At 55.7% G+C, this 14,546-nt stretch overlaps 1 protein-coding gene across 1 annotated transcript; it reads right to left on the reverse strand.

Moving 5' to 3' along the window:
* Window positions 1-4,955: 4,955 nt before the first annotated feature.
* On the reverse strand, window positions 4,956-8,684 carry LOC127333872 (uncharacterized). Its single transcript, XM_051360311.2, has 5 exons — window positions 8,483-8,684; window positions 8,060-8,275; window positions 7,922-7,947; window positions 5,975-6,112; window positions 4,956-5,896 (listed from the first exon to the last, which is right to left on the reverse strand). Exons 1-5 carry the CDS (start codon window positions 8,682-8,684, stop codon window positions 5,519-5,521), a joined length of 960 nt encoding a protein of 319 aa, XP_051216271.2. The 3' UTR covers window positions 4,956-5,518.
* Window positions 8,685-14,546: the final 5,862 nt, after the last annotated feature.

Raw genomic sequence — 14,546 nt, forward strand, 5'->3', positions numbered from 1 at the left:
CCGGAGAAGACACTGGCGGTCATGCGCACCAAGCAGCCAGCATGCCTAGTCGACGCGCAGAAACTCGCCGGTCGAGTCGCCGCCCTCAGTCGCTTCATACCCCGGCTCGGAGACAAGGCCATGCCACTATACCGCTTGCTCAAGAAGTCGGAATCATTCCGGTGGACAGACGAGGCGCAGCGGGCCCTAGAGGAACTCCAGCATGCTCTCTCGAATGCCCCTATCCTCGCGGCCCCGCTGCCAAAAGAAACCATGCTCCTATACGTCGCCGCGTCGAACCGCGCTATAAGCGCAGTCATGGTCGTCGAACGGAAGGAGGAAGGAAGGGAGCAACTGGTACAACGCCCGGTCTACTACATCAGCGAAGCCTTAATCGAATCCAAGCAACGGTATCCACACTACCAGAAGCTGGTGTACGCCGTCCTCAGGGCCCGGCGGCGATCGGCCCCTTACTTCCACGAGCACCCCATCAAGGTAGTCGCCTCAACACCACTCGCCGACATCATCCGCAACCGCGACGCAACCGGCCGGATCGCCAAGTGGGCAGTCGAGCTCGGCGTCCACAACATCACCTACGAGTCACGCCACGCCATCAAATCTCAAGCACTCGCCGACTTCCTCGCCGGCGGGAAGAGGCCCAGCAGCCAAGCTCCCCCGCGGACCTCAAACATTGGACGTTGCACTTCGACGGTTCTAAAAACCTCGAAGGAGCAGGCGCGGGAGTCGTCCTCACATCACCAAAGGGCGACACAGTGAAGTACGTCCTGCAACTCAGATTCGAGCCATGCACCAACAACATGGCCGAGTACGAGGCGCTCCTGCACGGCATGCGAGTCGCAAACGAGATGGGCGCAACACGGCTGCGCTGCCTCGGCGATTCCGACCTAGTCGCCAGCCAAACTTCCGGCACCTGCGACGCCACAGACGCCAACATGATCGCATACAAACGCGCCGTCGACCAAGCCGGCGCTGGCTTCGCCGGTCACGTCGTCGAGTGGGTTGACAGCGCAAGAACGAAGAAGCCGACGCGCTAGCGTAATCGGGTCCAAGCGACTTCAACCTCATCCGTGCGTCGTCCTGGACATCCTCAGCCACCCTCGGTGCGCGCGCACCGCGCGAGCTGGACATTGCCGAGCCACCTGCTCCCGACTCCACCTTAGTCGCACTCGCCGTCGACAGCACCGATTGGACCGAGCCATACATAAGCTACCTCGAGAGCCAGGCACTGCCGATGGATGAAACCAAAGCACGCGCCATCGTGCGCAGATGCAAGTCCTTCACCATCATCAACAATGAGCTATACAAGCGCAGTGTCTCGGGAGTGTTCCAACGATGCGTCACCACGGCGGAAGGGCGTAACATTCTGCGCGACATCCACGCAGGGGACTGCGGCCACCACGCAGGCGCGCGTTCAATCGTCGCCAAGGCCTTTCGTCACGGCTTCTACTGGCCAACAGCCCACGAAGACGCAATCGCCCTTGTCCGTTCATGCGCCGGGTGCCAAAAGTATGCAAGCCAGTCGCACATGCCAGGATCGGCATTGAAGACCATCCCCCTCACCTGGCCCTTCGCCGTATGGGGCATGGACATGGTGGGAAAATTCAAAACGGCCCCCGGCGGATATACTCACCTCCTGGTAGCGGTGGACAAGTTCACCAAGTGGGTAGAAGCAAAGCCCATAAAGAAGTGCGACGGGAAGACGGCTACAAAGTTCCTACGCGAGCTCATCTATCGGTACGGCTACCCTCACAGTATCATAACCGACAACGGCACCAACTTCGCCAAAGGGGAGATGGCTGACTTTTGCGAAGAAAAGGGCATCCGACTCGATCTCGCCTCAGTCGCCCACCCCGAGTCGAACGGCCAAGCAGAAAGGGCAAACCAGAGCATCCTGCACGGACTCAAACCACGCCTGGTCGTGCCCCTAGAGCGCGCAGCCGGTTGCTGGGCAGAGGAGCTCTCTTCAGTACTATGGGGCATCCGCACAACGCCTAACAGGTCAACCGGCTTCACGCCTTTCTTCCTGGTATATGGCGCCGAAGCCGTCATGCCCACGGACATCGCCTACGACTCGCCTCGGGTCGCCAACTACGCCGAAGAAGACAACGAGCGAGCTCGCCAAGACGACATCGATCTCCTCGATGAGGCCAGAGACCTCGCACTCTCCAGAACCGCCATTTACCAGCAGGACCTCCGTCGTTACCACAGTCGCCGCGTTCGGAGTCGCTCCTTCCAAGTCGGCGACCTGGTACTCCGGCTAATCCAGGACAAGAAAGGGATGCACAAGCTGTCCCCGCCCTGGGAAGGACCATTCGCCGTCAGCCGCGTACTCGGCAACGACTCCTACTATCTCATCGACGTCCGCAAGGACGACAAAGGCGAGCCGCTCGCTAAAGAGGTGGAGCGCCCCTGGAACATCAACCTTCTCCGGCGGTTCTATACCTAAGGAAAAAATGTAATCCGAAAATTCAGAGGTTAATAAAAATCGCCGACCATTTTTTTTGATCTCAAGCTCCGACTACCTCTCCTTCACCCGCCAGATATCGCCATCTCTCATCCCGGTACACACCGGCTTAGTCGCCGCAACAAGCGACTAGGTGCTGAGAGACCTCCGGTCGCCGCTGCTGGAAGAGAGAAGTCCACGATCGGCCAAGTAGCCGGGCTAACACGGGATGGCGGCGTAACCGAGGCGCAACACCAGGCCCGGTCACCCACCATCTCTAACGCCGTCGGGTGAAAACGGCGACTGGAACCCACAGCAGGGCCGCACGCTCGGCCAGCCCCACGGGCCTCGGCGACCGCCTTGTGCTACGCTATAAAGCACACCAATGCCCTCCTCTACCTTAGGTTGGCGAATTGTGCGGCTAAGTACTTCGACTAGGGACTCCGCAAAACGGACCCGCGGCTCGCCAAGGAAAATACGCCCGCAATGATCCCCTTTGGAGTCGCCTAGCGACTGGCTCACCGAGCCACGACGAGTGGCGCGCTACATCCGAACAGCGCAAAATACAACTCACCACTACTCCACCCATGAGGCTGCTATTCGTACTATAATGACTACGTACTGCGACTGGGGACGCCCAGCTCGAAAAGGAAAACAGTCAAGTCGCTAGCCATCATCTGGGTCGCACGGCGATCGGCACGAAGGCCATGGATAGTCGGAACCAACTCCAATGCATCGCCGCCTCAAAATAATGCAAAAGCAACCACCGAATCATATTTAAGCAAAAGTCATCATTTTATTTACAACTAACTCCCGCTCGCGAAAATCCAGCCACTTCCTACACAGGTACTCAGGAAACTACGAGGACGACCCCGGAGCCCCCTCTACGACAGGCTCGACGCCATCATCGCCGTGACGAAATTTCGGCGTGTACACCACGACCGGATATGTCGACAACGAGCCGGCGGCAGCGGCATGGAAGAGGCGCTCCGCGGGGTAGTCCACCGGGCCCGGCTCTTTCTCCGCGTCACCAGGTGCCGCTTGGCTGGGGATATGAGTCTCCAAGTCCGCGGTCGCCGCACTCGGTCGGCGAAGGGCGCACCGCATCCATCAGCCGCAGCACTTCGGCAACATCGAACTCGCCGATCTCCGAGGGGAAGCCAGCGGTGACCTCCTCCACGTCGAACCCTTCGCAGTAATGCGCCAGCACCATACTCAGAGCCATGGTAATGCCAACGCGGCAGGAAGAGCGGCGAAGCCCGATCAACAACAGCCGGAATGTTGGACACCGCCTTGAAGACGGATGGCGTGTCCCGCGGAATCACCTCCCGCGGGCTTAGGTACTTGGAGCGCGGCGAGTATCTCCCCGCGCAGGCGATGATACGCGCGGTCGCGGTCGACAGGCATTCCCGCGGAGTCGCCGTCTCCACGAAGTCGCACGTACCTGCAGTCAACAACACAAGGAAAAGGGAAAAATGAGAACTTCCCCTTCAACGCCAACTGGCCCCCGGAGCCGACTCGCCACGCTCGGGGACTGGCCCCCGAGCCGACTCGCCACGCTCGGGGATCGGCCCCCGGAGCCGACTTCGCCACGCTCGGGGATCGGCCCCGAGCCGACTCGCCACGCTCGGGGACGGCCCCCGGAGCCGACTCGCCACGCTCGGGGACTGGCCCCCGGAGCCGACTCGCCACGCTCGGGGACTGACCCCCGAGGCCGACTCGCCGTGTTCAGATGCTCGAACCCCCGGCAAATAAACAAGAAGTGCGACGACAAGAACTTACCAAGAATCTGCCGCGACATCTCTCTGACGAACGCCTCGAAGTTGGTCTTCTCGGCCTGCACCGCCAGGACGATGCCCTCGGACGCCTCCTTCTCCGCAGCAAGTTCTTTGGCGTGCTGCTGCTTTAAGGCCGCCACCTCCTCCCGCAGAGACGCGGCAGCCCCACGAGCAGAGTCCCGCGCGTCAGTCGCGGCCTCCGGCTTCACCTTGTATTCGGCGATGACGTCCTCCAGCTCCGGCCCTTCGCTCCAGGACCTTCGTCAATTCCGCCACCTCCGCTTTTGCCCTTTTCCGGGCCTCTTCGGCCTGCTGCGCCCGGAACTCGGCTTCACGGTAGAAGGACTCCTTGACGAACCCTTCCCGAGCCTCGGCAAGAGCCTTTGCCTGCGCCTCTGCTACAAGAAAAGGAAACGGTGAGAACGAACGCCAGGGCCAGTGACACTGAATGAGGACGGCGAGCGGGCCTGACTTACTGCCCAGGGCAATCAGCTTCCGGTTCTTCTGCGCCGCCTCCTCCACAAGCGCGGTCAGCCGCTTAATCTCCGCCTGCGAAAACCAAACAAAAAATGCCAAGGTCAACAAACGAAAATCAGAAGAGACTCGACTCGCCCTTTCAGACCAAGTCGACCCTCGGGGACTGGGGGTGACTAGGCCACGTGTTCAGCGACACTTACCACATGCGCCTCGCCAAGCGCCGTGTGGAGCTCGGTGGAGGTCCATGAAGACGGCGGCGGATGACGCGACTCGGTCGCCCCGTCCGCTCGCATCACCGCCTCAGTCGATGGAACTTCGCCCGTCCGCGTGTCGGCGTCACTGGGCGGGGCTCGGTCCCTGGCGGCCTTGGACCGGCACTCTTTCAGTGGCTCTGACAGACCGCCCTCCTCGACGATGTCCTCTTCAACCTCGGGTGCCTTCTGCCCCTCGGTCGATCCAACGTCAGTCGACTCCTCCTCCACCACGGGCGGAGTAACGTCTGGACCCGTCGCTGCACTCGCCATGCCCCCGCGAGCCATGCTGGGTAGAGGAAAGACGTTGGCGGTGGGCTCGACGCGGCTAGTGCTCTCCTTCTCCGCTTGGCTCCCGGCGGCAGGCTCTTCCGGAGCCGACCCCGCGCCCCCAAGGTCGGACGGCGCCGCCTTCCTCTCCGCGGCTTTCTTCTTTGCCTCGGCCGCCCTCGTGGCCGCCACCCCGGCCGCGGGCGGCTTCGCCAAGGTCTTCTTCTTGGACCTACAAGGAGGTGAGGTGAGTCGACACCCAGTCCAGTCGCAAGAAGGACAAATCCGACAAGAAGTACTTACTTCACCGTGGGAATCGCTCTTACGCCCGGACCAGCCCGAGCTCCCGCATCGATCGCGTCCTTCAAAGGACGCTGAAGCCTCATGGACCCTTCCAGGAGAGTGGGGCGCAGTCGCTTCGATAGCGGCTCAGCCCCTTCCTTGGAGGGCTCCGCCTTGTCCTCCGGGCGAGAGGTCGCCTCCTCTTCAGCCGCGCCCTGGGACGAGGACTCGGCACCCCTCTTCGACCCGCGCGGGAGTCTGATGAAGTCCCGCGCCTCCGACTCCGACTCGGTGCGCTCCTCCTCCTCGTCGACCTCTTCCTCCTCGCCCTCGGTCATCTCCGGTGGTTCCTTCCCGGCGAGAGGAGGGAGGTGGTCCGCGATCTTCTGCCAACGCTGTAATCGAATCAAAGGGACAAGTCAGAAAGGAAGAAGCGCGGCCAGGCCGTGCGAAGTCGCCATGCGAAGCATTACCTGAGGCGCTGGGGTGTCTTCGGTGTAGGGCTGCAAGCCGTCTTCGAAGGAAGTGAAGGTGGCAGTAGTGATCTTGGCAAGCGCCTTCCGGTACTCGCCCTCGTCCCACTCGGTCGCCGTCGACCGGGTGCGGTCATTCTGTCCCGGTACTCCCACATGGGGTGAGCTCGGCACCGCAGGGGATCAGCCGCCGGCCAAGCCAACAGTTGTACATGTCGACCGCCGTCAGGCCGTCATCTTTAGCGCCTGGATCGCTTGGCGCATATCCTTCACCACCTTCTCCTGCTCGCGCGCGGCAGCGCCGGACATTGAGGCGCCGCGGGACGCTCGGCTCGGGACTGTATTGGGGAATGCATACCTCGCCCGGGGGAGTGTACTCCTTGGCGTAGAACCAGAAACGACGCCACAGCGACTGCGCCTTCTTGGGGAGCGCCATGTCGATGAAGCTTTCCCCGGACTTCACCTGGAAGGTGATCCCCCCGTTTGGGATGAGTGCTTCGCTGTTCTTGCTGGCCCGAGTCGCCCGCCCATGGAAGATGGACACCCACAGCGGGAAGTAGGGCGGACAGCCCAAGTAGCATTCGCACAGCGCCACGAACAGAGAAATCTGCTGGACGCTGTGCGGCCCGAGGTCGGAAACCTTGATGCTGTAGAAGGCCAGCAACTGCCGGAGGAAATCGGAGGTGGGGAGAGCGAACCCGCGATCGAGGAAGCTCATGAAGATCACGAACTCCCGGACCGTGGGAGGGGCTCCGTCTCGTTCGCCGGCGGAACCCGCCATCGCTCTTGGTTAAACTCCGGGATGACCCCGGAGGCGACGTACGGGAGGAGAGACTCCCGCGTGACCTTCGACTTGCCCCAACCCTTCGCCGCCATGGATGTGTGTGGAGTTTGGAATGAAGATGAGATGAAGAGAAGATGGGGGATGAATGCGGAGGAGTGTTGAACCCTAATCCTAGGGGCGACCCTTTATACCGCCCGCACTCGCTCAGATTGAGGATGAAATCTGTTCGTTGAATCGTCCCGGAATCGCCGCCCCGCAATCAACGGTCGAGATCTGCGCCGTCACCGGCTGAATAGCCGTTAAACTAGCCGTTAGCGGTCACGTCGAGCCCAACGGTCAACAACATGCAAACGGTGTGCGCCTCGGTCAACGTGAAATCTAGCCGTTGGCCTCTCCACGTGTCTCTATGATGACTACGCGTCGACTGGCAAACGGCGACTGGCCAGAGCCGACTGTCACACGCCGACTGACTGATCAAATTCTGGCGACTAAGACTGCCACCGCACCCGCGACTTTATCTTTGGAAGCCCGGCGGCGACTCATCTTGATCCATCACCGCGCCTCTCCAAGACTTGCTCCAGATCCGCGCTTCATCACCACCGCGCTTGGGGACTACTGATGGGGATATGCCCATAGGGGGTGGGTCGCCAGTCCCAGTCGCCATGAAGATAGAGGCTCGGGTGGATCGCCAGTCGCCTAAGCGGCCCGGGCCCCTAAGGCGGCCCAGGCCGTGATCCCAAGGAGGAGGTCCACACGGCTGGACAAGAAGATTACTTGCGAGGGGGATAGCGGATCCCGGATTAGTAGCAACTGATATGATTCGGAGTTATCTCCATGTAACCCTAGATCGGGGGTGCTTATATAAACCCCCGAGCTTAAACCCTAGAGGACACCTTACTTGAGATCCAATCTCCCCCTGTAAGCTCTCGGCGTAGCCGCCGACTGAGCCCCCCCATTGTAATTCTCCACTGAGCAATAAAGATCTAGCAGGACGTAGGCCTTTTACTCTCCGGAGGGGCTGAACCTGGGTAAAACCCTTGCGTCTCTTGCACCTCGACCCGTAGATGGCAATGTTCCCTTCCCCTCGCATCAATGAAGTGCTACCCCCCGTAGCATCTGCCGTGGTTACATCCACGACAGATAATAATTATAACCAGAATTACTTCGAACAGGCGAGGTCCAAACATCACTATGAATAAGGTGAAACGGAAAAGACGCGACTGTTAAAGAGGAACTAAACGGGAGGCGAACATGTTTGCCTAGACGACATGCTTCACAAGAGTGGGCATCCGTTTTATTACAAGTAAACGAGAAGCCTTGCGTTATTTGACGCAGAGTGGCGGAGCTAGGATGGCCGAGGCGGGCGTTCCAGAGGTTGACACCGGCGGAGAGGGCGAGTGGGCTGCTGGCGGTGGTGGAGGCCGAACCAACAGGGTACAGATCGCCGGGGCTGTCACATCGGTGGAGGAGCATCCGAGTACGACCATCCTTGACAGAAAAACCAAAGGCGTCAAATTCTACAGTCACAGGATTATCACGACAAAAACACATCACGGAAACAAGGTTTTTAATCAAGTCAGGAGAAACAAGAACGTTATTTAGAGAGAGAGGAGTGGAAGTGGAAGGAAAAGAAACGGAACCGGTGTGAGTAATGGGAAGAGCATGACCATTGCCAACGATAATGCGAGAGGAAGTGGAAGCGGGTGTAGAAAACGAGAGGTTACCGGGGTGCGCAGCCATATGCGCGGAGGCGCCGGTGTCCATGAACCAGTCGCCACCTCCACCATACGCCCCAGCGGAGGGGACGCTCTGGAGGAGCGCGGGTCCCACGAGGCCATGCTCGGGGGGGGGGGGGGGGGCGGCGTAGGCCGGGGCGGGCGGGGGCGCTGCGTAGAAAGCCTGATGCGTAGCCGGACGCGGCCCCATGATGCCCGGGTAGGGGGCGCGCGACACGGGCGTAGAGTAGGCGTGAACAACCCCGGTCCACGGATTGTGACCGGCGATCCATGGCGGAGGGGCGGTGTGCTGGGGTGGACGGGGCACGGGGGCGGCGGCGTTGGCGCCACCATTGCCACCGCCGGTTCAACCACCGCCACGGCGACGACGTCCGCGGTGACCACCGGCTGAAGGAGCCGCCTGCCCGGTCCAGGGACTGGTCTGACCGGCCTGGGCGCCGGCTGGGCCGGTCCACAACCCGGTGTGGCCAGCCTAGTGACCGGCCTGGCCGGTCCACGGCCCGGTCTGGCCGTCCTGGTGACCGGCTACGGGGAAACCCGGCGGCGGACCGATGGGGCGAGGCGCGGGGGCGCGAGGCGCGGACGTCTGGGAACCGCAGGAGAAGCCGGCGACGAAGGCGGTATGGGCCGCCCGAGCCCGGAGATGCTTGAGGCGGCGCTCCTCGAGGCGCAAGTAGGCCACAACCTGCTCGATGGTGGGCGTGGTGAGGAGCGTGAGGTTGGAGGCGGCGTTGCTGAGATCCTCGCCGAGACCCGCTGATAGGGTGGAGAGCATGATCTTGTCATCAATCGGAAACTCCAAGTCACGGAGCTCGTCGGAGAGGCTCTTTAGCTTGAGTGCGTACTCGTCGAGAGACTGGTCGTTCTGGTGGGTGCCGAAGAACTCCTGCTGGAGGAAGGTGACCCACTGGATTTTGTTGTCGGTGAAGAGGCCGGTCATCTTAACCCAGACCGTGTGTGTGGAGTCACCGTCGCGGACGACGGTGCGGAAGATGTCGTTGGAGACGGTCTGGTAGAACCAGCGGATGATGGTGGCGTCGATCGCGAGCCACTCGGGGTCGTGCGGCATGGCGAGGAGGTCGATGGTGCCGTCGACGTGATTGAGGAGATCATACTCCCTGAAGAGCAGCCCGAAGTACGTCTTCCACGGGAAGATGTTGGCAGCAGTGGTGGAGAGCTTCACCGGCACACGCTCGTCGATGGGAATGTCGCGGATGACGGCGACGGAGGGGCCGGCGAAGGGATTGCTGCTGCCGGAGCAGGAGGAGTTGAAAGGGTCGGAGCCGGAGGAGGAGAATCCGGCCATGGCGGAGGCAGTGGTGGTGGTGGGAGGCGGAAGCGGCTAAGGCTAGGGTTGGGTGGGAGGGAGGGGCGGCGGCGCCCGGGGTGGGGAGGGGCGGCGGCTAGGGCTGGGAGGGGGAGGGCCGGCGGCGCCCAAGGAGAAGAGGGGCGGCGGCTAGGGCTAGGGGAGGAGGGCCGGCGGCGCCCTAGGTGAGGGAGGGCGGCGGCTAGGTCGGGACCTGAGGGGTCTCTGATACCATGTAGAAGAGTTATTGGAGATTGCGCAGCACCAATAGGGCCGGCTGCTCATATATATATAGGCGGACACATATACAATTACAGGTACAACCCTCACAAAACACGGGGACCCCTATATCTAGTACAATATGTATCTCTAGGGTTCTTCCCTGCAAGCACAGAAACCTTGTAAGAAATAAGAAATACGAGGAAAGGTATATATAACAACCTACCATTAATCTTTGTTGTACGGACGATCTCACACTATCATTTTTTTTTTGCACAAGCAAATACAGAATTCAGCTGCATATTTTGTACTTCCACATCTATATGCTGCATAGGATAATTAGTCGAATGCTTTTACATGTGTAGAAGATCTGGGATCTGGAGCATTAACACTATAATATGGTAATATCCCTGTAGACTGTTTCATTTTGAACTCTCCAAGCACGAATGCAGTATTACCCAATATCACTATAATAGGGATAATTAGTACTCAAAACTTTCAGGCGGAGCTATGCTCTTCAGAAAAGTTGGAAAATAAAAGATTACCATAAATTTATGTTGTCAGGGAGTTAAATAGGAGTCCAGGTCGTAACAGAAAAATAACATGTTAACTAATAACATGAACCTACTACTACACGATTATGTATAAATCTTCGTTGAATTAGTATCTGAATGGACAATGGTATATGTCTTCAATACAACAATATTTTTTTAATGTAAAATAAAGTAAAAACATCCATACACATTAGAGAGGCAGAGTGGCATCAAAAGGTTTGCAACTTGCAAGTTGCTACCCGCGGTCTCACAAACCACCGTTCCATCCTCTCAGGGTCGTACGAAAGGACGAGCATAAATGGTGGTGACATGGGGGCGATAGAGAACATGAGGGGACATCACTCAAAATCACCAAAGAATCTAAGCCAAATAGCAGATATAAACAAAGCACACAGCCATCACAGATCGCCCCAACAAGTGATACATATATGGGGAAAAACTTAGAAAGAAATAAGACGGGAAGATTAATAGAAAGATGGGGATTTACCATTTGTTTCTAACCAATCATCTCACCACGCAGCAGTTTGAAATCATCTCAGATGCTGAGCTCGAGAAAGAAAGGTCCGTTGCCGCGGAGTTGGAGTGCAGGCGTGGCCGTCACCCCCGTGGAGGCTGTTGCCCCTCTGCAGATCCCAGCCTCTAAGACGGAAATGGCGATGGCTGATGCAGTGTTCAGCAACCACTAGTAGGAAAAGCCTCATCAGTGGCGCACCAAAAATAGATTCTGTGGCACATGGGAGGTGCGCCACAGAAACTTCGCCACAGAAACGCGTGCGCCACAGAATTGGTTTTCAGTGCGCCACAGAATTTGCTTGTATTATATACGATTTTGTGCTGCCTGGTATACACATGCAGTTTATAGACAGCAATATACAGGTTATATACAGCAACATTCAGATATAATATAAATATCATGTACATTGCACAGATATAACATAGACATCATCATCACATTACTTAGAGCCCGATCGAGATACATATATAGTGGCAAGTGTCAAATGTTTTACATACAACTCTTAATTCATACAAAATTCACAATTTCGAGATACAAAGTAGTTTTCATCCGGTTCCTCCTTTGCTCCCTCATCTCTACCCACCAGGCTCGCTTGCATCAGGGTCTTCATCCAGTTCCTACTATGATGAAAATGGAAGAAAGTGAGACCAACAAGTCCGATGCACAAGAAAAATAGAATAAATGCCTCATACATTGTTGGTCAACACAAATATTAACATTCAGGGATGGCGTAAGTGAGACCAAGTCTGATGCACAAGAGATTGATATTTGTGCTATCTTACCAGGCTCACTTACGCCATCCCCGAGTGTACGGTGACCAAACATTTTAATCATCGGCATTTTGAAAATCTCAAAGCAAATGGAATGACAAAATGGAATAAGTGCCTCATACATTGTTGGTCAACACAAATACTATGGTCAGAAACCATAGTTGCAGTATACACCGCACTATACTTTGCAGAAGGGCCCCCTTTCCCCGGCCGCCGTTCCGTGAACGGGTGCTTGACGACACAACAACGCCGATCTGCCTCTCCGGCGCAGAACCACGGCAGTCCCTCGCCGTCCAATGAACGAGGCCTTGATGCAAAGACCGTGCCGGCCTGCCCAGCATTATGCCGGGCCGTGTTGCTACGCTTCAGGCCGTGTGTCCCGCGCCCTGCACTGTTCGCCTTCTTGCCCGCTGAACCAATAGACTGATCGTTGGAATAAGGAAACCGATGACGGCCGGTCGTAAGATTAAATTGCGATCGGCCGTCATCGGCTTCCTTATTCCAACGATTAGCCTATTCGTTCACCGGGCAAAAAGGCGAAGAGTGCAGGGCGCGTGAGACACGGCCTGAAGCGCGGCAACAGTGTCGGCATGATGCTAGGGAGGCTGGCACCGTCTTTGCATTAAGGACTCGTTCACGTACTGGACGGCGAGAGAAGAAAAGTGGTGATGTGCCGGAGAGGCAGGTCGGCGTTGTTGTCTCGTCAAAGACTCGTTCACGGAACGGCGGCCGGAGAAAGGGGGGCCCGTCTACAAAGTATATTGCGGCGTATAGGTGACCAAACATTCTAATCATCGACACTAAAATGGAAGAAAGAGCCAAGTGGTATCTCAACTAGATATCATATGCCTCATACTTTGTTGGTCGAAAAAAATATTAACATTCCGGGATGGGGTCAGTGAGGCCAGGTAGGATGCACAAGAGATTGATATTTGTGCCATCGCACCAGGCTCACTGGCCCCACCCCAGAGTGTACAAGTGACCAAACAATTTAATCATCGGCACTAAAATGGAAGAAAGGCCAATGCAATTAAGAAGTAGCTAGTATGAACTAAATGGAATGCCTCATACTTTGTTGGTCGAAACAAATATTAACATCCAGGGGTGGAGTAAGCGAGGCCAGGTAGGATGCACAAAATATTGATACTTGTGCCATCACACCAGGCTCACTTGCTCCACCCCCGAGTGTACGAGTGATCGACCAACCATCTAATCATCGGCAAGTACAAAAACACCAACAAACCAGCAACCATGGTGACATAAGTCAAGATGCTCAAACACACATAGCATGCATGGAGCAGATGCTCCAAAGGGATTATTCATCACTTGGTATATAGACCAAGTGATGCTGGCAAAAGAGAGGCCAATCAAGAACCAGTAAATCCAGTAAGTGATAGATATGCCTAAACAAGCAACAACACATAGCATATCCCAGCTAACCAGATGAGACAAGTCTTGGTAGCCAACTGAATCACCTAGCACCACCTAGCCTTTTAAAACCATCAGAAACAGTCCTTTTTCTTCAAAGGATACCACAGTGGCATTCATTTACATGATCCCCTACTGTGGATATCTCTATTTTCATCAAAGCCAACAAGAAATAGAAATTTATCATTACTCAGTTGAGTTCAAAACAAAGCTAGGGTACCATAAGGGATTATTCATCACTTGGTAGTAACCAAATCATGCTGGCAAGAGAGAGAGGCCAAGCCTGAGCTAGTCAATCCAGTAGAGATGGATATGCATAAGTAAGCAAGAACACATAGCCTATCCAAGTTAACCAGATAAAACCAACCTTGAAAGCCAACTTAATAACCTAGCATCACCTAGTATTTTAATCCATCAGAAACTTCCCATTTTCTTCAAAGGATACCACGGTGGCATTCATTTACATGATTCCCTAATGTGAATATCTCTATTTTAGTATACCATCATAAGCATTCCATTTAAATCACACATTTTAGTATCTGTTCTTATCCAAGTTTTTGCCTCAGCCTTTGCATCATTGGCTGAGCCAAGACATCAAGCATCTGGCCAGGGAGCATTCTTTCTTTTTAGGGAACTATATGAACTATATGCACATGATCCAGTAAGCATCCCCACTAATCAGAGCATTATAAGCATAGTAGCATACCATAAGCTCACAAGAATCCATCAAGTAAATCTTCACAAGGATACCACAGTAGCATAGTAGCATACCAAGTGAGCAAGTCTTCATTACCTTGTACAGGTTCAGACATGGATTTATTTCCAACAAAGGATGGAAATCAAATTAACATCATTGAATTAAATTTAATCATTACCATCACATGGTTCATCAATAACAAGTGGCAGTAAACCTCCACAAACAACAGGTACATATGATCCAGTAAGCCACACAGGCATAGCAAGTGATATAAGTTGACAATAACCAACACCAATATGTAGTAGCAGCATAGAAGTGTCACTGATATAGAACACTCCAATAAGCATCACTAGCTCACCAGTTAATGGTAAGCAAGTACAGAGAGGCATAGACAATTTCTATTGCTTAAGACAAGCAACAACAAGGATTAGCAGCATAGCAATATACTAACCACTAGCAATCCAGGCTCCAAATGGAACCTTTGGAGCAGATAGAGCCATTATAGCATGTCACTGCTAGTAGCTGGTGTTCATATGAACACCATATGAAGAAAAACGATTAGGG

The sequence above is a fragment of the Lolium perenne genome, chromosome 1, assembly GCF_019359855.2.
Source record: "Lolium perenne isolate Kyuss_39 chromosome 1, Kyuss_2.0, whole genome shotgun sequence".
NCBI classification, from domain to species: domain Eukaryota; kingdom Viridiplantae; phylum Streptophyta; class Magnoliopsida; order Poales; family Poaceae; genus Lolium; species Lolium perenne.

Excerpts from the sequence above, each read along its gene's own strand:
- LOC127333872 (XM_051360311.2), bottom strand. The coding sequence starts at position 8,684 with ATGGGGCCGCGTCCGGCTACGCATCAGGCTTTCTACGCAGCGCCCCCG. Across the intron at positions 7,948-8,059 it reads GCAAGGCTTCTCGTTTACTT|TGATGTTTGGACCTCGCCTG; the intron begins GTAATAAAACGG and ends CCTTATTCATAG. Across the intron at positions 6,113-7,921 it reads TTGGACCTCGCCTGTTCGAA|AATGACCGCACCCGGTCGAC; the intron begins GTAATTCTGGTT and ends GTACCGGGACAG.